The sequence below is a fragment of the Podarcis melisellensis genome, assembly GCF_964234715.1.
Source record: "Podarcis melisellensis genome assembly, chromosome: 8".
Lineage (NCBI taxonomy): Eukaryota > Metazoa > Chordata > Lepidosauria > Squamata > Lacertidae > Podarcis > Podarcis melisellensis.
The window spans coordinates 56,157,662-56,182,003 of NC_138540.1; the positions used below are offsets into that span (position 1 = coordinate 56,157,662).

The following is a 24,342-nucleotide window of genomic DNA, read 5'->3' on the forward strand; positions in this document are numbered from 1 at the left end:
GCTCAGCTAGGCTCTAATTGGTTTTTGGTGAAGGACTCTGGGTTGATGTTTCCTTGTACTCACTCCAGTACTTTCAACTTTGCCATCCGAGGGAGAACCTTGGCCAGCTCCAAAGCACTTTCATCACCAAGTTTGTTCCAGGACAGGCTAAAGATGAGGAAAATGATTAATGGCTGAAAACCCAACTAGGCATGAATTCAATAGGTGTTTGAGTCAGTGGGGACCTGAAGATCAAGCACATTGAAGATGCAGCAGCAGCACATGAGCACACTGCAAGAGAAATAAAGTAAACACAGGCTCTCCGTGAGTTCACTGAATCACAGAGTTGCCTGCTGCTTCTCTGCATGATTTACTGCTCTGATCTTTGCCTTATTTTAGTCAGCTCCTGCTAGAAGTGGGTCATTCTGCCATGTGTCTGAATCGGGTGTGGCCAGATCATTCTACCACTCCCAAAGCATAGGAGAATAATCTACCCACATAGGTAGCTGCCTGTTTGTCTCTGCATGAGCCACTGCTCTGCCAGTGCCTCCTATCAATGTCTGATGCATTTCTAAATTGAAACATGTAATTTTAATCATTTGGTTGAATATTTTCTTCTCTAGACAAGGCCTGAATCAAGCACATTTGTTTAATACGTTCTCTGATTGTTTTGGCAAGACTGTGTCAAACAAATGTTTTCTTTGTGATATTCCTGGTGAATATCAATTAGGCAATTAGGGGGCACAAAGAGAAGCAGTGAATGAAGTCCTCCGGAGGTGGATCTGTTTGGGTTTAATTCAGGCATGGCCTGGGGTTCTTCACGCCTGATCTAGATGCTACTGAACATGGAAAGGAGCATCCATGTCAGCAATGGGCAGATTAGCTCTGGGCCACGAGCCACAGCCACAAGTCTGTTTATCTTTCTATATACAAAAAAATGTAAGGCTGTTGTCACACTGCAGTTTGCATGGTTGCAGATAGGTGGCCACAACAACTCCAGTATAACGACGCTGTGGCAGATGGCCCACGTGAGCTGAGATGGAAGAGGGGAGATGCTAAATATCTTTTTAATGTGGCTGCAGGGAGATTTAACAAAGGGGGAGGCACTTCAGAAAACCATTATCTGAAGCACCTCCCCCCTCTTTTAAAAAGGGGGTGGTTGTGGCAAGCTGCAAGGGATGAAGAGGAGCTTGGGACAACCTGGGAGGGGATAGGCAAACAGGGTGAGGTGCAAAGAGAGGAGGGCTTGGCCAGGTGTGGGGGAAAGAGGGCTGGCAAAGGGATTGGAGGGCAGGTGTGGCTTGTAAGTGGAGGAAGCAGGGGCAGCAGCCCCTAGTACTCACATAATCTCTTCCAGAAGGGGGCACTGGCTGACACCAAGGATGAGACTCTTAGAAGTGCCGTCGATGAGGCCGCAGACCTTCAGTCTAGAAAGAACACATTGCAAAATGGAAACCAGTTCTCACACTCATTTTAGAGTTGTGGCTTTCCCAGGTGAAATGCTCAAAAGAGCAGATTTGTGAGAGGGGGAAACTTCTCTTAGGGTCCACCCATATTATTTTAAAACAGATCAGCTTTGCTCCTCAGTTTGTATTCATGAACTTTGTTAACCGGGGTGGGGGGACCAGATCTTTGAGGGGAGTCAAACTGAAAAGTACTTTTGATGGTGCCCTCTAATAACTTTTGTGATCCACCTGCCTCTCAGAAATCTATGTGGCTGGATACGATCCCCAAGCATTGTTTGTTGCCAGCCTGAAAACTATAAACGCCAAGGCAAAAACAGCACATTAAACTTTGACAGTGCTACTAATTTTTATTTTGAGTCTCTAAAATGATGTCCAACTCTCTTCCTTTTGTTGTAATGCCAGAGTTTGTGGGGAGACACCCAATCTACATTTTGATTTGGCTTGGTGGACTATGAGTGTTCTGATTGGTTTTTATATTTTATTTTTTGTATACTCGGCAAGAAAAGTCAATAAAGATTTAGAAAGAAAGAAAAAACAGGACATATTAAAGATGGATTTGAAACCAGTTAAAAGGCTTGGCTGAGGGGCTTCTTAGAATATATACTACTTGGCTAGATGGATAAATGGCCTAACCTGATATAAAGTCAGCTTCCTTCACTATGGTGCTATTTATTTATCTGTTGCTTTTCAGCCAAAGACTCACAAAACTATAGTGTACAAAAAGCTTACACACACACACACACACACACACACACGATGCAGATGACTTAGTTAGATTTAAGCCAAATGAAAACAGGTGTGGACCTACTCAATCTTCCTGAGTTGTGAGGAGGGCTGTGGCAGGTGTTCTGCGAGTGCCATGGCACCCTTGTGCCCAATGCTGTTTTCGGACAAACTGCAAGGTAAAAAACAGGAAAGGTGATCAGAATGAACTATTTTATTATTTTTATTTTAAAATCATGCTGTTTGTTTTAAGAACATAATACTTGGAGGATAACATTCACAATTGCTTTTTGACTGGCAGATGACTTCCAAAACATGTCACATGGGAGACAAAGCAAGCTTGTTTTGTGCTGCTTTGGAAGGCAGGATCCGAACCAATGGATTCAAATGACAAAGAAGGAGATCCCAACCAAAAATTAGGACATGTTTTGTGATGGTAAGAGCTGTTTGACAGTGGAATGGACTCCCTTGGAAGGTAGTGGGCTCTCCATCGTTGGAAGTTTTTAAAACAGATGTTGGACAGCCATCTGTCAGGGATCCTTTAGCTCTGAGTCCTGCATTGGAGGGGGGTTGGACTAGACATTCTTGGGAATCCCTTCCAATTCTATAGTTCAATGATTCCATGTCAAGAGCCCATGTGTTACTGGTTTCTCCTTCCTGTTTTCATTTCCTTCCCTACGAGCTGCACTCACCTGATCTCCTCTATTTGTGGACAATGGAAGAGGACTCTGGCCAAACAAACCACTCCCTCCGAGTCAAAGCCACAGGATGCCAGGCTGAGGAAAAAAGAGGATGGTTAAGTGGGGAGGTCCCTTGCCTACCGTTTGTGCAAAAAGGGTGAACACATGTTGATTTGTACACAGGCTCACAGGTTGTACATTTGCTGAATGATGAGTGTGGAGAACATCCTGGATGGAGCAGACCAAATGAGGGAAGGCAGGAAAAAACTCCCCAAACTCTGACACAGGTGAAAATTGGACCGATCTGTCCATCCTGAACCAGGATACTTACTGAAGGACCTTCAGGCAGTGCAAGTTGGGCAGAACCGGAGCCAGTTTTTCCAGCGTCTCGTTTCCAATATTGTTCCCAGATAGTCTGAAAGGAAGTGCAATGTGAAACATTATTGAGAATTTTTTTTAAAAAAAATAAAATTAGTTGTATAATGTATATGAAACAGAGAGAACAATGATAACAATGAACAATGATATTAAAATTAAAAGTTGAAAAACTGAAACTGAACTATAAAATAGCCACGTAGCATGAGTAACAGTTGCACATGGGTTTTAAAAAAACCCCAAGTCCAATTAAAGAATATCAGCATTATCAGATTATCAAATTGAGGATTATCAGATTATCAGACCAAGGAAACATTTTGATAGTGCAGTTTCTGGTCCTGCAGGCTCTTCTGCGCACCATCGCTGGGGTTCAGGCACTCCGGTCCAGAGGAAGACAGCACACATGAGCTGGGGATGGGTGGGAGGAGGAGGAGGGAGCCCACTGAGGGCTCCTTGCCCAAATCCATCCCACAAACCTGGAGCTGGCACCAGCTGCATTCGTAGGAGAAAGGAACCTGCCATTTCACAGAATATTCATGGGTGTGGGCTTGGAGTCTTCAACAGCCAGCCCCCCTTATGAACAGCCTGGGGAAACGCTTTTCTGAGGAACCTGGTTATTTTGAAAGGGAATTGATGAAATCCCCAGGAGAAGGTCTGAGCTTACTTGAGCACCTCCAGGTTCTCGCTGTGCTTCAGAGCCTCCATGAAACACTGTCCACCGGCAGAGCCAATGCTGTTGCTAGACAGGCTGAAAGAGGAACAACAACAGAGGAAGCCGATTCATATCACCGAACTGTAGCTAATCTGTGATAGCTGGATTTGGTGGGGTGGGCAGAGGACCAGGAATTCCTCCTCCGCCCAGACTACAATCTGTAGTCCCTCACTGGGTTGATACAGACACAAGAAACTCACTCAATTTGCTTCACACTCTGCATTTCTGGAATGGCCATAGCGATTTCTTTTATGCCAGCATCATCAATCTTGTTGTGGCTCAAACTTTGAAAGAAACCCGACAACTCATAAGATTAAAGAAAACATCCCCCGCGTTCATGACATTATGTTCTGGCTCATGTATGTTGAGCTTCAGAGAACATGTCACTGTTTCACAACCCAATTAAATCTATTTAGTTTAACTAGTGCAATAAAATTGAGTAACTTGATCTAGCGATACCTGATAGTTACTTACGCCTCCAGTGCCCCACTGCCCCCCCTGCCCCTTAGCAGCTGCCTAGGTAATCCCAGTGCCCCTCTGCCACCCACTGCTTTGGAAAAAAGAGAGAAAATTAATTAAGACATGTTCTCCTTTCGTTATTAATTCTGACAATGAAGCTGGACGTTGGGAGGGGATGTGTTAAGTGGCAGACATGAGCGGAAAACATGAACTTACTCAATTTTTTCCATGTGAATGGCATTCTTCAAAACTTGTGCAAGGTGTGAACAGGACTCACCACCGAGACGGTTTTTATTCAAACTGGAAAACAGTCATAAAACATGAGTCAATTATTCTGAATGGTCCCAGAAGGCGAAAGCTTCTCAGAACACTTGTTTTATGCTGGGTAACAGTGGCCTTCACCGCGGGAATGGACGGGTGCACATCAATGCCCTATCCACATCAATTTCTTCTGTGTTCATTCCTTAGCCCAACCCCATGCCTTCCAAAATTATTATTTTTTAAATCTAAATAAATTCTAAAGCACCCTAAGAATGAGGCCAGTAAACAGAAGCCCATTTCACAGGGGAAGAAAACTTTTGAAAAATTGGATGATGGATTCTGGCCCAGCACTCGCTCCAACTTCAGGTAAGACGCTACCCGATTCCTTGGCCTGGGCAAATTAAAGTTCTCTTGCATATTGCCAGCCACTGAAACTGGCAGGTCTGAACAAAATAAATATCTTTTGTTGTTGCATCAAACCTCTACCCATAGACATACTTACATAAGTCTTTTCAGGAGAGGCATTGCTGAGAGTCTGGAGGTCAGATTGTGGATATCTGCATCACTGAGATTCAGAGAGCCAAGGCTAAGAGATAAATAAGAATATCATTGTCAGAACATTAGAACAGCCCCCTGAATCAGCCCAATGGCCCGTCTAGTCCAGCATCTGGTTCTCCCAGTGGCCAGCCAGGGGCCTCTGCAAGGGCCACAAGCAGGACAGAAGAGCAACAGAACTCTGCCCACCTAAAGTTCCCAGCAACTGATATTGCATAATGCATCCGACTGTGGAGGTGGAACATAGCCTTTGTGGCCAGTCCCTGTTGATACAAATGCTGCAAATTATTTATTTGTATGCCACCTTTTCATACTCAAACCATGCTCAAAAAACTTACATAATTACAAAAACTTAACAAAACTCAAGAAGTTACAAACAAGAAATGAAAACATCTCAATAAGCATACAATAAAAGAACCTCCACATAATGCCTAATAAAAATGCAAAAGCATAATGCCAACAGCAGCAAAAACCGAGCACATCCACAGTTAAATCTTGACTGCAATATAAACTCCTAAACAAAACCCCAGCCCAAGAGTCTCTAGGCATCCTGAGCAGCAGGTCCTGCAAGGACCCACATCTAAGGTGGCTTCTGGACCCTCTGGCAGCAGAAAAGGAGTACTGGCTCTTTAACTGGCCGGGTGCAGCACTCAGAGGGCAGAGCTTCCGTCTTGACTACCCAGCCCAGGCTATAAAGTTGCTCCAAAGCAATGCTGTGAGATTTTCTGCCTCACCTGCTGGACCACTGTCCGTGGTCCTGAATCTACACCCTGGTCTTTGTTCAAGGTCAAGAACTTGCCTTCTATTCCAGTTTATGCCTGGACCTTTTACTCCATGAACATTAAGAATATAAGACGAGCCTGCTGGATCAGGCCAATGGCCCACATATTCCACAGTGGCAGAACAGGTGCCTCTGGGAAACCGGGAAGCAGGATTTGAGCACGAGAGCACTCTCCTTTCCCGTGGTTCCCAGCAACTGATCTTCAGAAGCATTACTGCCTCCAACCATGCAGGCAGAGTATAGCCCTCATGGTTAGTAGCCATGGACAGCCCTCTCCTCCCTGAATTTGTCTAATCCTCTTTTAAACTCATCAAGGTTGGTGGCCATCCTGTAGGAGTGAGTTCTGTAATTTAACTCTCTACTGTGTGAAGAAGGACTTCCTTTTATCTGGCCTGATTTTTCCAATATTCAGCTTCATTGGATGTCCATGAGTTCCAGGTCTTATAAGAGAGGGAGAAAAACTTTTATCTATCCATGTGGCTTTATGCCACACTGTAACTCATATGCAAGTAGGATACCCCAATGAAGTAGAGAATGAAGGATACAGTCCCACCTGGGCAGCCTTCTGAGAGCTATGTGCAACTGGTGGGCTGAGCTAAAGGCAAAAGTAGGCAAAGCCATTTTACCGTGGTACAACAAGCTACTTTCTACACACGCCCCTCTCTATCCTTCAACCAGAGTTCAAGACCCCACTCCAGCTATGCAAAACTACTGAAGGAGGCTGGGTCTGGGGAGAGCTCCAGATCCCCAGAGAATACAGGATCACATTACACATCACTTCTAGTCCTAACCTAAGGCCAACTGAAAGGCCACTTACTTTATGCTCTTCAGGTGAAGTTTTCCCTCCAGAGCGTTCATCAGAGCACCAATATCTATGCCAAGTTCACTTTTGGAAAAGCTAGAAAGGAGCAGAGTTACATATTCAGTTTGCAGCTAACTGTGCAAGAGGGAGAGGAAATGGCAACCCAAAGTAATGCAATAAGAGCCTGGGGCCCAGATACCAGTCTTCCGGTGGGTCAAGGGCTTCTGTAGAGGCCATTCTCCAAGCGCCTTTAGAAGCAGGGGCAGGTTAATGTAGGCACCAAGGGGAAGGCCTTTTCTATGGTGGTGTCCTGACTTTGGCCTGGCCTCTTTAAGGAGATGCATCTGACACTGACATTGCCATTGCCATCTTTTTGGTATCAGGTTAAGATTTCCGTGGTTGCCCAGGTGTTATCAAAACTGATTTTGCACCTTCATTTTATGGGTGTGGGTGTGTTAGCCTGCTTGTTGACCCCTCTGCCACCGTCTTTCCAGAGACGGTGTTCAGAAGGCCTGTGATTTATTTTACCCAGGGGTAAAAAGAGATGCCCATCACAGTCACTCACATACTGGATATCAAACTTACTCAATGTCTTCAATCGTGTGGCACTGATGCAATGCTTCAGCCAGGTGCTCCATTCCGGGGGGAAGGAAACTGCAACAGGTTAACCTGGAAATTCAAAACCATTGCAGGTTTAGGGTAGTCAGCAGCTTTCTGTCCACTGAATGTAACCTGGCCCAGTCATTTGCAACCACAGGGTGGCAAATGAGACATAAGTGTAAGATGTCACCATGTGGCTATAAAATGTCAAGAGGCCATGACATAAACAAACATAAACACTCAATCTTAATGCAGAGTACAGGCGGTGACCATTTTGTGCACATCCAACTGACGTGCGGCCGCCAATGCATGGGTCGCTTTCGACCTGGAAGAGGGCGGAACAGGGGTGGGGCAGGGTGGGCTTATGCATGCTCTGTTGGCATGTGCAGGTGCCAGGAATGCAACCCCTGCACAAATTGGAGAGCTGTGTTTTGGTTCACATTATGGTTCAAGAAGTACAATTTTGACTGGTTTACATTAAAATACAAACTGAACAGATTTCTCTCCCCCACGCTTGTGAGTCGTAAGTTCCAAGCCCCCTCCTATATACTATTAGAAACTCATTCATTCTCTGAGTCTGGATTAAACCAGTTTTATATCAGTTTAACTATCATGGCTTCACCAAAAGAATATTGGGAAACGTAGTTTGATGAGGGTGCTAATAAATCTGCTAAACTGTAAGATATGCTGCAAAGGTTAGCATGTGCATAGTAAATTACACCCACTGTTTTGGACTTGTGTCATTCCCCTCCCTTAGAGACACTGAACCATTTTTCAAAAATAGGTTTCTGTTTACATATATTATTTAGTGCCTACAGGATAGTTTTAAAGTCATAATAATACAGAACTCCACCCGTTTTAAATTGCCAAGCTGGAGAGACTTTGCAAAAATTTACACTACTGGTATTTAACTCTAAAAACCTGTATTCAAGCGTTTCTCGATCACAGAAGAGAGTTGTGTATAAGAAGCCCAGCGTGGAAAATGAAAACATTTCACAATAAAGAGGGGATGAGTGTGACGCTAGAGAGGTTCAAATCCTGGAAGGTGCCACCAATCCAGAGCACACAGCGATTCACACCTACCCAAGTTTCTTCAGTGATGGAAAATGTGGCAGTGTGTCAGAGATGGTTTCTGCTTCAGCATCAGTGAACTGTACCTGAGACCAGCTGGAATGACAAAAGGAGAGGTGTGATATATTCACAAGTAGTCGCTGGGGAAAGCAGAAAGCTATATATCAATAAGGCAGTCTTGTTACATAAAGGCATGTGTCATTGGGGGCCTACGTAGAACAATATTTTTAAAGTGGGAAGCCATATAAAGGGAAGCCATACAACATCAAAATGGTCTCATTTCGTCACCCCTTTAAAGCTCTCTTGTGAGGGGTTAAGTGCTAAGGCAAGGCAATGCCTCACACCCTCCCATGCCACCCATCCCTAGAGAGACCCCATGGAGACTTCCAATGTCTGGTGATTTCAAGTCTGGCTGCAGCCAGCAGCACAGCAAGCAGCTCTCTGTGATCAAAACAAAAAGCAAACAAACCCCACTGTGGGAGAGACACCCCCTCCCCTCCACACACTCACTTTAACGCCCAGAGTTGTCTACATTTCTCAATGAGCTTGGGTAGAAAGCAGACTCCTTTGGCTTCCAGTTCACACTGATGCAACCTGCAGGCCTCACACACACATAACACACAAAGAGAACACAGAAGGGCAGCTTAAGCAGAAGTTGCCTATGCATGGGCAAAGGGCGTGGAAACCAGGAGGACCCCTGATTTTCAAATTAAGCTGAAAATTGATTTCCACCACCGCCACCCTCATGTAGGGTTTCTTTGTAGTCCTTTGGCCACTTTAGTGCATTGGAATGAATGAAAGTTTAACTATGCCATGAGCGCTGGGATCATGGTATAGTACAATCACACCAGCCAACGAACAATGACTTCCTCACCGGCTGACCACGGACTCCACTTTCTCCTCCTGACGAGGAAATTCCTGTTCCACTACGAAGAGGGCCTGGTCTCTCCTAGCCAAAAATGGAAGGAAAAAATCAGGAAAGCTGAAACAATTTTGCCCTGCCTTGTAGAGGCTGCCCAACAGAAACTGAAGAACAAAGTGCTATTCATGCTTTACTTGTGGGTATGGCAGAAGAAAGTGGAAACGTGTGGAGAAGGTGGAATGGGGCCCTTCACCCCACCACCAACGTTGGATACCTAGGTTGCTCCTCCCTCTGACATCTTTGCATTGTGTGGGCTTGAATGCAAGGAATCATAGAAATGTATAGTTGGAAGGGGCTCCAAGGGCCATCTAGTCCAACCCCCTGCAATCCAGGAATCACTGGCAAAGACAGAGGTAAGACAAGAGGTATGACCCAGCTCCATCTTCTCCAGGGAGATCTTTTCAACACACTTTGTGGCCTTTTGATCTGGATTCATTTCCCATAGGACAGCCAGGCATCTCCAGAGGTTTTGAACTATAGAGCCCAGCCACCACAACCACAACCACAGAGGAGCGTATGCCACAGTGGCTGCACATAGCAAAGTAACAGGGAGCCTGAGGACCCTCCAGATGTTGTTGGACTCTCGTCAGCTGGAGCTGACAAGTTTCCCACCTCAGCCTAACCTGTTTTGGACCACAGCTCCCATCAGCCTCAGTCAACATGGTCAGTGCTCAGGAATGCTGGATGTTAAGAGTCCAGCCAGATCTGGGGAGCCACATGTTCCCCATCCCTGATCCAGACTTTGCTCTGAGATCCATGGCCAGCTCTGTTGAAATACAGAAACATGTTCTTAGGGAGAAAATTATCTCCCTTTAAGGTTTTCACAGGATTTGTTCACCATCTTTTTCTGCCAACCATGTATTTTATTCCTCAAAGAACAACTCAAGGAGGCAGGCACACAGAGGAACTAATTACGTGATGGCTGTGATGTTTCCCTGGACTTCTGCAGCCAACTTCAGAAGGATAATGATGCTTTCATCTTTCACCCAAGGCTCTTCGATGCTGCAATGCAAAGGACACACATATATTGCTTTGTTAAAAGAATGGCCCATGTGAGGCCTCACCTGGTTTTGTTTGCCTGTTTTTTGTTTAAATACAGTGCAAAGTTCTATGTACACTTACTCGGAAGTGAATCCTGCTGAGTTTGGTGGGGCTTATTCCCAAGCAGGGATGCCAGAGGGTTTTGTTTTATATGCATTTAGAAGCAAAACCAACTAGGTTTGCACTACCCAAACTAATAAATGGACCAAAGCCAGCTTTCCTTCCATTTTCTTAATTTTGCAATATAGTTCTTGGCCCTAAAAATGTACAACAATGCATATATAATGGCATAATTAGGTTAAAATGCATATAAAAGTGTGTGTTTTGTGGGAAATACTCATACAAAAATAATGTGAACGTTGAAGGCTGGAAAGAGATTGACCTGACCATTCTTATTCCCAGGCAAGTACTGGGAAGTTTAGTCTCAGATGTGACAATAGATGTGGAGAAAGGCAAAAGCAACCCTGTTTCCCCCATCTCCACCCATAATGTGGAATTTGGCCCCCAGCTAAAGGCAAAAGCTACCTGGTTTTGGTGGGTGCTTCATCCCCACCCATAATGTGGAATTTGGCCCCCAGCTAAGATTTGAGTTAGGTCTCCAAGACAACTGCCCAGACAAACACAAGATGCAGCGACACCCACCAGCTTGGTGGCTTTAAAAGTGCACTAGAGAAATCCATGGAAGGAAAAAAGCTATCAATGGCTACCAATTACTACAGCTACATTCCGTCTTCCCTGTCAAAGGCAGTAGTGGTTCTAAATACCAGGTGGGCAGAATGCTGTTGCGCTCAGGCTTCCCCTCATGGACTTCCCATGGGCATCTGGTTGGTCACTGTGAGAACAAGATGCTGGACCAGATGGGCCCTTGGCCTGATCCAGCAGGTTCTTCTGGTGTCCTTACAGTTGCACGGGAGCAAACCCCACTGAATGGGAATTCTTTTAAGAATACATGCAGAGGAACGGACTGTGTCTGCTGATCTGCTGAGGGGAACCTGTGTTTGCTGAATTATAGGATGTAGCAGGACATTTTTATGACCCACATTTGCAAGAGCAACAGAAATTCCAAATACAACATCTTAGAAGATGTTTTCAAGAGGTTACTAGGGAGACAAGGGGCTGCAGTGGCTGTGCACCCCATGTTACTGTTAGATACACCCTAAGCAAAAGAATAGAAGCAGAGTGGAATCTCTGACAGCTTGAATTCAACTGGATGACAGAAGAGAAATGCTTACCCTATTCTTAGCATGCCCTCCGATTTCCTTAAGGCTCTGAGTAGATCTTCTGCACTGCTGAGCATCATGCCATTATTAGCTGACCTAAGAGCAAAGAGAGCAAATCTTTTGAGGGTGTCTTATTATTACTCTGTTCTTAAAGGAACCAGAGTAGTGTTTCACGTCAATCAGAATGGGACTAGTGTTTATGACAGAAGTAGCAAAACTCACGTGAAGGTGCTCAGAGCAAGGCACTTGCCCAGAGTAGAGGATAGCACCGCCAGATGTTTTGCTTGGAAACAGCACTGCTTCATGCTGGAAGAAAGGAGGAATCAAGTCAAGTGAGCTGCTTTGGGGTAGGTCAAGAACTACAGTGATTTCTAAAGGCAGTCCATCTTTAGAAACACAATGTTTCTGCAGAGATCCTCTAGATGACTTGGAAGGAGGGTCAAAGCTCACTGAGTATCTGCTTTGCGTACAGAAGGTCCTAGGCATGGGAAGGGGAGAAATCCAATTCACAGTTAAAAGCAAATTGATCCTGCCACGTTTGAAAATTTGCACTCGGCCTAATTTTGCTATGTACTTCTCCAATCAAACAATGTTTGCAAAAATGCTTGAGGGGTGCATAAAAATGAATATATTGGTGGAAATATACAGATATGCACTTTATCGGGAGAAATTGCTTTGAGAAGTTGCATACAAAAAGGTATTACAGTGGTACTTCTAGTAAGAAACTTAATTTGTTCCGGAGGTCCGTTCTTAACCTGAAACTGTTCTTAACTAGAGGCGTGCTTTCGCTAATGGGGCCTCTTGCTGCTGCTGCGCCGCCAGCACACGATTTCCATTCTCATCCTGGGGCAAAGTTCTCAACTCGAGGTAACTCTTCCAGGTTAGCGGAGTTTGAAATCTGAAGCGTTTATAACCTGAGGCGTTTGTAACTTGAAGTACCTCTGTATTAGGAAAAAACTGCCCATAAATGCTGAAGAATTTTCATGATTTAAAATAATAATAATTTGCAGATTGCTTCATAAATTTGAAGAACTCAATTTAAGATTGGAAAAATGAGAAACAGAGAGAACCAAAATAGGCAGGTCTTCCCACCCATATCTAGCATTAGCTAGCCCTTTCCCTTCTATGGTAGATTCTTCACTTCATAGCACAGTGCACCTGACAGGTGAGGGTTAGCATGGTTTGCCTTCAGAGAAGCCTCCCCCACCCTTGTTTTTGCTGGTTTGTCTGTCATGTTTCTTTTCTGAGCACGACTGCTGCTAGTAAGGCAGAAAGCTGAGAGAAGCAACTCACAGAGGGTGGCAACAGGCAACCTCATCTGAGTTAACCTCCACTGTGTGTCTGCATCAGAAGTGACTGGGTTATTGAAACACATCTGATGCAAGGATACAGTCAATTACTCAACCAAAGCAGAACTTCATTGGTAGGAAGGAAGGCAAAACAAGCAAACCACGCAGAGAAGCAGCATGCTCCCTCTTCCATGGATGCTTTGGGCTTACGGGAGTTCATTAACTTACTTTTCACTGCAGGCTAGCAGATCAGTCATGCCTCTGGCCCCTGACCGCCACTGACATGTGGCCCCTGAAAAGCTCTCCATAGAATGTAGACTTTGGGCTGAAAAAGATTCTCCACACCCCTGCTGTAAAGACTGTCCTGCTCCATTTCACAAAGGGAGTAGAATAATGTTCAAATAATTACCTCAGGATCTTTTGAGGTTTATCTTCTCTAACTAGGGTGATCAGCAGTGTTGCCTCAGAGCACAAACTGCAAAGAGAAAGACACACATTTTTAGAAAAACAAAAACAGGTGGGAGGCAGCTTTAAACGTTGTTCCACCAGTGTTTACTCTCTGGTATTTCAACATCCTTTTGAAACAATCTTACTCCCCTCTCTATTATTCTAACACTTCCCTTTCTGAAATACCTCTGAGTAGCTTTCCACACCAGTCTTTCTTGAGTCTTTCCTCCCATCAGATGTCAAAGAAATAAACAACTATCTGACGTTTAGAAGACATCTGAAGGCAGCCCTGTTTAGGGAAGTTTTTTATGACTGATGTTTTAATCTCTGACACTATTTACTGTAACCATGTTCATGCAGAAGAGCAGAGGCATTTGCAACATAAATGTGCACTGGGACAACTATCGATAGCAAAGCTGACTGAATAAAATAGTACCTTAGACTGCATATCAGAAAACACATTTGAAGCCTACCCATTGCTTTTGATTAGAGAAAGGTGTGAGGCCACAGTCACACAATACATTTAAAACACTATGGCACCACTTTAAACAGTCATGGCTTCTTCCCCCAAAAGAATTCTGGGAATTGTAGTCTGTTATGGGTGCTGAGAGCTATCAGGAGGCCCCCAGATTCCCATCACAGAACTACAATTCCCAGGGTTCCCTGAGAAGAGGGACTGGTCGTTAAACCACACTGGGAATTGTAGCTCTGTGAAGGGAATGGGGGTCTCCTAGCAAATCCCAGCACCCTTCACAAACTACATCTCCCTTAATTCTTTGAGGTGAGCCATGATTGCTTTAGGCAGTATCACAATGCTTTAAATGCATGGTATGAATGTGGCCTTTGAAGGGAGGAGCTTATGGTGGGAGCCCCAGCCCTCAAAGTGCCCAGTCTCTTCATTCCACACATGCACGCCAGTCAATCAAGCCACTCCCTCTATCTCCCACCCATTTCTTTCTGCTTTCTGCTATGCTCCCATTAGGTGCAATTGTAAACTTTGCCTCCATATCTGAAAGTTCAGCCCTTTCGGAATCCACATTAAAAACCCTTTCGTATTACCGTATTTTTCGCTCTATAACACGCACCTGACCATAACACGCACATTGTTTTTAGAGGAGGAAAACAAGGGAAAAAACATTCTGAATGAAACAGTGGATGTATCATTTTTGTGCTTCATGCTGTGGCCACAGACATGTGATCTGATGGTGAATTTGGGGTGACCCAATGGAAAAATCCTGAGAATCCCTGTGGATCCATGCTTTGTAACCACGTTTTTGCACCATTGCAGCCCCAGGCAACAGTGGGTGTGTGATTTTTGGGGGGCAGGCTGTAGCCATGGACATGCTATGTGCTCTGATGGTGAATTTGGGCTGACCCAATGCAAAGATCCTGAGGATCCATGTAGATCCATGCTTTTTAACCACGTTTTTGCACCATTGCAGCCCCAGGCAACAGTGGGTGCGTGATTTTTGGGGGGCAGGCTGTAGCCATGGACATGCTATGTGATCTGATGGTGAATCTGGGGTGACCCAATGCAAAGATCCTGAGGATCCATGTGGATCCATGCTTTTTAACCACATTTTAAGTGGAGAGGGAAGGAAAAACACAGAATGGACAAGGAGCACGAGAGGGGTGTGCAGAGAAGCAGCTGGCTAAGAATACAGGAGAGGGGTATAACGGGAGGGAGGAAAGGAAGGCAAAAGTTTTCCCTCACCTACCCACCCAAGCCAGCCAGCGCGCGCTCGCTCGCTCGCTCGCTCGCTCGCTCTCTCTCCCTCCTGCATGTCGACACTCTGCTTTCCCCTCTGCTTGCCTAGAGGGGAGGGGCTTTCCCTGCTCTTTGTTCCGTTTGAGCAAACACAGCAAGGAAACAGAGGAGGGTGGGCAGTAAGACCCTGAGGCAGAATGCAGGAAAGCAGCCGCTTCCTCTTTTCAGGTTTCCCTTCTCCGAGACGCGCGATTTGATTTTTGCCTGATTTTTTTTTGCCATTTGGCTCCAGGGACCACACATTCGCTCAATAACACGCACAGACATTTCCCCTTCCTTTTTAGGAGAAAAAAATCTGCGTGTTATAGAGGGGAAAATATGGTAAGTTATCCCCCAACCATATATATGAGGTCCAGCACCGAGGGCCTTCTGGTGGTTCCCGCACTGCAAGAAGCAAAGCTACAGGGAATCAGGCAGAGGACCTTCTTAGTAGTGGCGCCCACCCTGTGGAACGCCCTCCCATCAGATGTCAAAGAGACAAACAACTACCTGACATTTAGAAGACATCTGAAGGCAGCTCTGTTCAGGGAAGTTTTTAATGTGTGACATTTTAATGTATTTTTAATCTTTGTTGGAAGCTGCCCAGAGTGGCTGGGGAAACCCAGCCAGATGGGTGGGGTAAAAATAAGAAATTATTTATATATATATACACACACACACACACACACACACTCCAATTCCAGTTTAGTTCCAAGGGACAAGCTGTATGTGTTGGGCTTGGGGAAGAGAAATTACAAGCAATTATACCTCACGTGAACTTCAGCCACATTTTGGCACGTGGCAAAGACATGAGCGAGATGGAGAATGCCATCTTGTGAGACCCCGTTGTGGTTGATTCTATGCAGAAGGGGGAAGAAGAAAATGTTTCTTTCAGATTATTTTTCAGTGTGGTCTACAACAGTGTGTGCAGTTTTTTCCATTCCATTCCTAAGACTGGTCAGATACCTGCTCAACAGCCTGGACCTCCCACCCAAGGCAAAAGCTGCTTTGTCCATTGTCCATTGTAAAGCAGATCAAGAGGGATACCAGAAGGAAAGGGGGACAAGGTAGCAGAATGTAAACGGTCTTTCCATAACCTTTCTGGGATTATATCCACCATCCTAACCCCTGATCAGGCAATGGTCCCGTGACTCCTGGGTGCCAGTCATTAACCTAATGGCATTCAGGTACTCAATCTTGACAGGAAGATGGAGGGTCTTTAATATACTTAGACCCCCTTCCTCACTGACACACAAACACTGATTATTTTCACCTTGCAAACAGTAAGTGTTCCAGGCTCTTGAACACACTGATTCCTCCTTAGGTTGTTTTGGGGGTTCCCTCGGGTTAGGGCTCCCCCTTAAATATTTCATATGCTTCTGAGAACCTTGTTATTCTTTCAAGCCTGCAGACACCTCCCCCTAAATGGCACAGCCATTTTGGCTGCATATGGAACGGCACTCACAGCCTGAACATTGGAATGATTTTCCACCGGGGATAGGATACCAGAAAATTGGGGTGTGGCTGAAACATAGGAGGCGACTACATGTTACAGTGCAACCCTTCACCTCACAGGCTGGATGTTCCTTAGAGATACAAACCTATGGAAAACAAGCGCAAAGCTTTCCAAGTACTGTGCTCTCTCTTGAAGGTGTTTCCCAAGATTTATTGTTAGCTCAAAGTCTGTTCCAGATGATGGAAAGCACTTTATGGAATGATTTGAGAATGTCAGTAGCTGTTATTGTGTATTTGCAAGTTAAAGAGCCAGAAGTGGGCTTAGGGCACCTCCCACCCCCAATCCCATAGCTATCCCTCTTGCACCCACTTACTTACTTCATCAGGCAGGGAATGTGGGTCCTGGGCAAATGTTCTAAGAGGCAACTTAGTCCTTCATTGCCAATATGGTTTCCAGAAAGACTGAAAAGGAAATAAGCAGACAGAGCTCTCCTGGATTTGTATACAGAAGCCACCACAACAGTCCATTATACATTTCTATGGTGAGTCAAAGTTAGCGTCCCAGCAATGCCCGAATAATAGAATCATTGAATTGTAGAGTTAGAAGGGACCCCAATGGTTAACTAGTCCAACCTCTTGCAATACAGGAATCGCAGCTAAAGAATTCCTGACAGATGGCCACCCAACCTTGGTTCAAAAGCCTCCAGCAAAGGTGTGGCATGATCCTGGCTCATCATGGTTGATGCATTCATAGTCCAACCTCTTGCAATACAGGAATCGCAGCTAAAGAATTCCTGACAGATGGCCACCCAACCTTGGTTCAAAAGCCTCCAGCAAAGGTGTGGCATGATCCTGGCTCATCATGGTTGATGCATTCATAGTCGCAATGGAGATGACACTTACTCCAGTTCTGCAAGACGGTCACACTTCTCAAAGATGGGGCACAGCTCTACGATCTCGCACTTGCCAATGCCACAATCAGTTAGTCTGTTAGAGGGCAGAAAGTTAAAGTCTGTTAGAGGGCAGAAGTAAGAAAGTTAGAGGTTAGTCTTTTAAAAATTAATAATGATGATGATGATGATGATGATGATGATGATGATGATGATGAAAGATGTGATGGAAATGTAAAAGGAAAACAATAAAGGCTGGTGAAGTTTATCCCATCCTTCAAGAGCATGAGCATTTCTAAATTTATTTAGGTGGACTGAGAACAACATGCTCAAAGCCAACGATCCAAGAGGATTTCCAAAGGGCCAGGAGGGAAAACCCAGCATGTTTGAAAGAAGCAAAATTGTCATGAAATAAGGATTATCGGTTTGCACATACCTGCAGCATATTTCTTGGCTTTCTTTACTTTTCACAAAATGCAGAAAAGCATTTTCACTTGATCTATAAACACACAAGGAAATACCTTGACTAGGAACTGAGGCAGTCTACAACCCACATCCTCCCACATGACTGGCTATTGTGGCTGAGGCTGGTTGGAGTAAAGTTAAGGTTATTCCAGATCCCTGCCTCCCCCATCTCTGATTTCCACCCACTTCACTTTGGGGGAGGGTGCTAAACAAGGAGGATGCACATCCAATTGCCCACCCCCAAAAAAGCACAGGAGAACATCTGCCGTTTTGTGTATTCTAGTCAACTCCACTGAATTTCTGCAGCTGTTGGGTGCAATGAAAAGGAAAACTGTAGAAATAAAGGGATGGAATTATGAACATAATAACTTAAGAAGAGTCCTGCTGGAGGAGGCCAATGACCTGTCTAATTTAGCATCTTGTTCTCACAGTGGCCAATGAGATGTGTATGGGAAGCCTGGACCTGAGCACGACAGCAGTGCTCTCCTCTCTAGTATTCAGAGGCAGGATGCTGCCGACACTGGAGGCAGAACATAGCCATTGTGGCTGGTAGCCATGGATGGTTTCACTGATCTAAGGATTTATATTATGGAGCTTCTTCACCTAGAATTGCAGCAGGAGTGAAGGCTCTGTTCTTTTGACTCTTGGGGATCAAGTTGGAAGGGAAGAGGAGGTCAGAAGTTCTCCATGTCCTGATATTCCTGGAGTCTTGACCCTCTTACCTGACTTCCACTCTGCAGATTCTCTTACACTGGTTAACTGAGTTGGCCAGCAAGCAAACACAATGTGATGAAAACTTGCTCTCAGTGATGCTGTAGGAGAGAGGTGGGAAGAAGCAGAAATGTCCAAATGCTGAGTTGAAAATCAGTCTGTGGATCCCAACTGTCAATAGATCAACTGTGCATATGGAGCCATTGCAAATATGGCCGTTAATCAGCAAGGTCAGTAATTCATTATTTCTATTACTATTTGTTACATTTATTTATTACTTACTTACTACAAATAGGTCTCAAAGTGACTTATAATTCTGAAAGCATGCATGATACCAAATTCAAATTAAAAACATATTTACTTCTTGGTGTGTTTTGTGAGTGTGTCAAGAAGACACACCAAGGTGGCAACTCAATGTCTTCAAGAAGCTTTTTTCAAATGTTGGCTGAGTTGCAGTGATTCTCTCTCAAAGAACTGAACACTCACTGAACGAGACAGTGTACCAAAAAAGGGGGTCAACATGTTAGGGTTGACCACGGAAAATTCCATGTAAAAATGGTTTGAGTGAATCCGCCCATACTTAAGTGTTTCCCAGTATTGAGAATATAATGTAGCAAACCTGGACAATCTTGACCAATGTGGTGTCCTCTAAGTGGACTACAATTGGACCACAATTCCCATCAGTCCCAACCAAATAGGGATGGGTGAATCTGTCAACTTCAGTTTCCCTCAGTTTCTCATTGCCCCAATTCTCCCCCACCCCTCATTCCAAGGCACAGGTCCTCATTATATTTACCTAACATCCTTCCCCTAACCCACTATCTTAAAAGATAGAAGGGCCGGCCCTATCATTTGACAAAGTGCAGTGGCCTCCTCAGAAGCAAGCTGCATTTGCGTGTCATGAAAGAGCAATGAATTGTGAATCTTCTCATGTATTTTTATTATTACCGATTTTATTTTTATTGCCAGAGAATAGGAAAGATGTTTGTGGGTTTATTTGCCTCTGGCAGCCTTGGACTGTGAGAGGAGGAAACAGAAATAATCATATTTGGGTCATCCCTGGGGATCTGGCACGTGAAGCATCCTTGGGCTGAGTGAGAATGCTGGGCCACCTAGCCCAACAATGTCCACTCTGACTGGTAGCAGTTCTCCAGCAGAGGCTCCCAGACTCACCTTAAGAGCTCCACACTGTTGAAGTAGGGCAGGAATTTCAGAAGTCGTTCAACACTTTGATCATTCAGCGAGTTGCCAGACAAGCTACACAGCCAGGGTGGAAAATTCAAAACATTATTATTACCAAAACATTTATATCCACCTTTCCTTTGCATAACGCATTGTGGAGTACATGGTTTCCCCCTTCTCCATTTGATCCTCACAACAACCATGTGAGGTAGGCCAGGCTGAGAGACTACAACTGACCAAATGTCACATAGTCAGCTACATGGGCTGAGTAGAGACTTGAGCCCTGGTCTCCCAGGTCCTAGGCCAACACTCTAACCACTACGCCACATGTTCTACAAACTTGTTGGAAGAAGGAAGTCTACTACGAACAAGTATGATGTGGGAAAGCCATGCCCAATAGCTTCATAAAAGGGGCTAGGTGGGCCTTCCTAGGGAAGGAATTCAAAACTTTGGGTGCAGCCTTTGTGAAGGCCCTGCCTCATGTCCCTCCCAAATGAGCCTTAGAATTGACAGAGCTGCAAGAAGGACCTCTCCAGAAAATCTGAGGACTTAGGCAGGCTCATTCTATATTTACTTGCATTATTTTTTCCTACCAAAGAGCAGCCTATTCCCAAATTGCATTATGGGAGGATTATGCATTAAAACACTGGATACCAATAGGAATTTAGTTTTGTGTTCTTATTGTATTAATCTGGCTACATAAACTGAGCAGGTCTATAGGCTTTAAATGAATAAGATTGGTTCATTCACACAATGCCTACTTGACCTTGATCACTTACTTGATCTTGGTCAGTCCAGAACATGTACTTAGACGTTTAAACAATCGGTCAACATCCTTTAGGTCCATCATACTTTCCTTGAGACTGAAACACAGAGCCTGATTAGCACTTCGAATATTTAAATCAAAGTTTAGCACAGCTTTAGTTCTATTTGATGGGTCTATTGGAGAAAGAGATGAGTTAAACGGAGGGATTGTGCATGTCCTTTATTCAGGAACCTATAACATCAGTAAAATGTAATTATATTTTGTGGGGGGGGGAATGTTGAAACAAATTAATAATTATTGTTGTTATTAGTAGTAGTAACAAAATGTTGAAGCAATATAAAATACTTATAATAAAGTAAAAATTAAAAAAAATGCTGAAACAATATCATTTTCACTAAGATCCAGGCTAACTTCTGAAGTCCAAGCATCATTTTTTATTTTTGTTAAAAACACAGAAAGGTATTTTCTGTAAGTCTGTGCAGGATTCCAACAATGGAAGAAAATGAATATTGTTTGTTTGCTTTATTTAGATGCTACTGCATCTAAATGATATTACAGTAATTGCAGTGTTGTGTTGTTGTTTTTAAATGTTACTGTGATTATTGTGAGGCACTTTGAGCTCAGCATTTGTTCTTGAAAAAAGCAGAACACAAATATCAATATTTTTGAAAGTATAAAAGAACATTTGGGAGATCCTGTTATGGCCGCTAGCTGACTATTCCTTTGTCAGGTTCCTGGCAAGTAGTCCAGTGGGAACCAATGAGAACCAGTGGTTATGAGATGGTCTTCTTGTAGCTGGGACTCCCCCTGTGTTTCCAAATGAGATATCCAGTAGAGCCTGGGGGAGGTGGCACCTTTACTGCTAATGTGCACCATGTTAACAGTTTTGCAATAGAGAAGGAAGAAGGGGAGGCAGCTGGCTAAATGCTGATTGCTGCAGAAGGGATCTCTGGGGATCTGATCTGCTGCCTTGCAAGGATGCTCGTTTGCACCCTTGAACCCCTCCATCCAATGCCCAGGTTGTGTATATATGTAAATAAAGCCCTATACAGTGGTGCCCCGCAAGACGAACGCCTCGCAAGACGAAAAACCCGCTAGACGAAAGGGTTTTCCGTTTTGGAGGCGCTTCGTAAAACGAATTCCCCCATGGAGTTGCTTCGCAAGACGAAAAAAATATTGCATCCCCCCGCGGGTTTTTTTCGCTTTTTTCGCCCTTTTCTTAAGCCGCTAAGCCGCTTATCAGCTGTTCCGCTGATAAGCCGCTTAACAGCTGATCGCTGGAAGCCGCTTGACAGCTGTAGCGCTAATCCGCTAAGCTGTCAATGGGCTTGCTTCGCAAGACGAAAAAACCGCTATACGAAGAGCCTCACGGAACGGATTAATTTCGTCTTGCGAGGCACCACTGTATCCTAAAAATACTTCATTCCACGGAAACAGAAGCCAGGATAAGCACTCGGATCCCCTGGAGTATCTCACCTCTCAGAGATGGCATGCAATAGAAGTAATCCATCAAGCAGACACTACATTGCTGCTTTACTCCTAACACAGGGGCAGGGAGAGAGACAGAGAGACACAAACACACACAGAGAGAAGCACCTTACCAGAAGCAGCGGTCATAGATTGAGTTAGGTACCGAATCCAGCTGCTCCCTTTGATGCTCACTAGTCACTCGGAGCATTTGGGGACTGAAAAGAAAATCTACCAAGTTAGTCAACTTGAAGGCACATTTGGATTATGATTCCAATATTCTCCTCATTTGGATTTCTACCCTGGGGAAGACTGGAAATCTGAGCTCCCTTGTCTTTTTTTTCTGGAGTGAAAAACCAATGCATTATGAATCCTCCATTCTTCTCCATCGCTCCATTTTCAGTCACTGGTTTTTGTAGAATATCATCTACCCGCAGAAAGTTCTTCCTAACGTTGATTAGGAATCTCATTCCTTGTAGTTTGAATTCATTTGGTGGGGTCCTACTCTCTGGGGGAGCAGAAAACAAGCTTGCTCCATCTTCCATGTGACAGCCCTTTAGATATTTGAAAAATAGCTCCCATATCACCAGGCTACACACCAGGCTTGGTTTCTAGACCCTTTATCATCTTGGTCATCCTCCTCTGCCCATGTTCCAGCTTGTCAATATCCTTCTTAAATTGTGGTGCCCAGAACTGAATGCAGGACTCCAGGTGGGGTCTGGCCAAAGCAAAATAGAGCAGTACTATCACTTCCCTTGATCAGGACACTATGTTTTCATTGATGCAGCCTAGAATATCCTGAGCTTTTTTTTGCTGCTACATCACACTGTCGACTCACGTTAAGTTTGTAGTCTGCTTAGTCCCTTGGATCATTTTTACATGTATAGCTGCCAAGCCATGTGCCCCCCAATCCTATATTTGTATACCTGATTATTCCTGCCTAAGTGGAGAACCTTTCATTTGTCCCAACTGAAATTCATTTTGTTAGTTTTGCCCCAGTTCTCCAATCTGTTAAGGTCATCTTGAATCCTGATTCCATCTTCTATGGTGTTAGCTACCCTTCCCAGTTTGGTGTCACCTGCAAATGTGATTAGCAGCCCCTCTATTCCTTCCTTCATCCAAATCATTTATAAAGATGGTGGACAGCGCTAGGCCGTGGACAGAATCCTGCAGCACCACACTGGTCAATGGTCTTCCACCCCAAAGTATACCAACAGGAAATACCTTTACCTTATTCTTTCCCCAAATGTTAAGTGAACTTTCTGGGTGCTTCCCAAACTGTAATGAGAAAGAGATTAGAATATCAATTTGGAATTCATGAATTTGATTGAATCTGTTTTAACTACATGCGTTAGAATACCTTGGTAAATTAGATATACAGTTGCTGTTGTTTTTAATAAGTTACCTTTTCCCCAATATCTTTGCAAACAATATTTCCCTAGGAACCCCTGTATTGTAATCTTTTTTAAAGATGGATTCAGTTTTACTGTTTTGTACCACAGATATAGACATTTTTCATTTTAGTCAACAATTAGGTACATTCGATAGTGCCTTTTCCTAAAATGATATATAAATGTTTTAATGTTACTGGAGATATTTTATAAGCTGTTGGGAAGATATGAAGGAAAAATGGGTACCGAGGGGAGGGGTAGTCCTACAATTGTTGTAGTTGTTCTTGCTTACGGTTCTTGCTTGTTCTGCTTATCTGCATTTGTATTTTTTACTACAAATTTAATAAAAATATTCTTTTTTAAAAAAAAAGAAGGGTCAAATGAGCAAAACTGTGACCAAATGCAGGAATGTTATTATTTTTCAGACTGCTCTGGCAGGAGAAACAGCTGCTGGACCTACCATAGCTCCATGGACGTCATATGTTCCAATTCAGCGAAGCATTGCACCAAGCGAAAGGCCCCGTCCATAGACATGTTGTTATGATCCAGCCTAGAAAGCATGAAGGAGACCCAAGTCTGCAGCAGAAGAAAACTGCTATATAGAAAGTGCTCAGATCAGAGGTTGGTAGTACTGCGACCCCAAATGTTGTTACAAGGCCCCTGGTCCAGGGTAGCTGAGTTCTCCACAACAGCACTCCTGTTAATGGCTGGAGATTCACTCGGTGGTGGCATGTTCCCATTAAGACCAGCAGGGATGATGGGAGTTGTCGTCCAAAAACATCTGGGGACCCATTAAGGTTGAGAAAGGTTGTTCTAAGGGATGCATTTCCAAAATGAGCTACGGTTTCTCGTTTTCTTGGGAATGTTAAATCGGGGTGCTGTTGG

At 44.2% G+C, this 24,342-nt stretch overlaps 1 protein-coding gene across 1 annotated transcript in view; it reads right to left on the bottom strand.

The window, feature by feature from the left end:
* The window catches only part of NLRC5 (NLR family CARD domain containing 5), a 47,126-nt gene that overhangs the window by 2,676 nt on the left and 20,108 nt on the right, over positions 1-24,342 (bottom strand). The window contains exons 19-46 of the mRNA XM_081921778.1: positions 23,918-24,007; positions 23,297-23,344; positions 22,201-22,284; positions 20,613-20,696; positions 19,825-19,908; positions 18,663-18,752; positions 17,912-17,974; positions 17,489-17,572; positions 16,964-17,047; positions 15,899-15,988; positions 13,346-13,411; positions 11,870-11,953; positions 11,660-11,743; positions 10,302-10,388; positions 9,339-9,476; positions 8,975-9,058; positions 8,477-8,560; positions 7,379-7,462; positions 6,809-6,889; positions 5,158-5,241; positions 4,611-4,694; positions 4,136-4,219; positions 3,888-3,971; positions 3,180-3,263; positions 2,861-2,944; positions 2,254-2,340; positions 1,323-1,406; positions 64-147 (exon numbers count right to left, since the gene is read on the bottom strand). Of these exons, the coding sequence (XP_081777904.1) occupies positions 64-147; positions 1,323-1,406; positions 2,254-2,340; positions 2,861-2,944; positions 3,180-3,263; positions 3,888-3,971; positions 4,136-4,219; positions 4,611-4,694; positions 5,158-5,241; positions 6,809-6,889; positions 7,379-7,462; positions 8,477-8,560; positions 8,975-9,058; positions 9,339-9,476; positions 10,302-10,388; positions 11,660-11,743; positions 11,870-11,953; positions 13,346-13,411; positions 15,899-15,988; positions 16,964-17,047; positions 17,489-17,572; positions 17,912-17,974; positions 18,663-18,752; positions 19,825-19,908; positions 20,613-20,696; positions 22,201-22,284; positions 23,297-23,344; positions 23,918-24,007 (2,352 nt within the window). The remainder of the gene's footprint in view (positions 1-63; positions 148-1,322; positions 1,407-2,253; positions 2,341-2,860; positions 2,945-3,179; positions 3,264-3,887; positions 3,972-4,135; positions 4,220-4,610; positions 4,695-5,157; positions 5,242-6,808; positions 6,890-7,378; positions 7,463-8,476; positions 8,561-8,974; positions 9,059-9,338; positions 9,477-10,301; positions 10,389-11,659; positions 11,744-11,869; positions 11,954-13,345; positions 13,412-15,898; positions 15,989-16,963; positions 17,048-17,488; positions 17,573-17,911; positions 17,975-18,662; positions 18,753-19,824; positions 19,909-20,612; positions 20,697-22,200; positions 22,285-23,296; positions 23,345-23,917; positions 24,008-24,342) is intronic.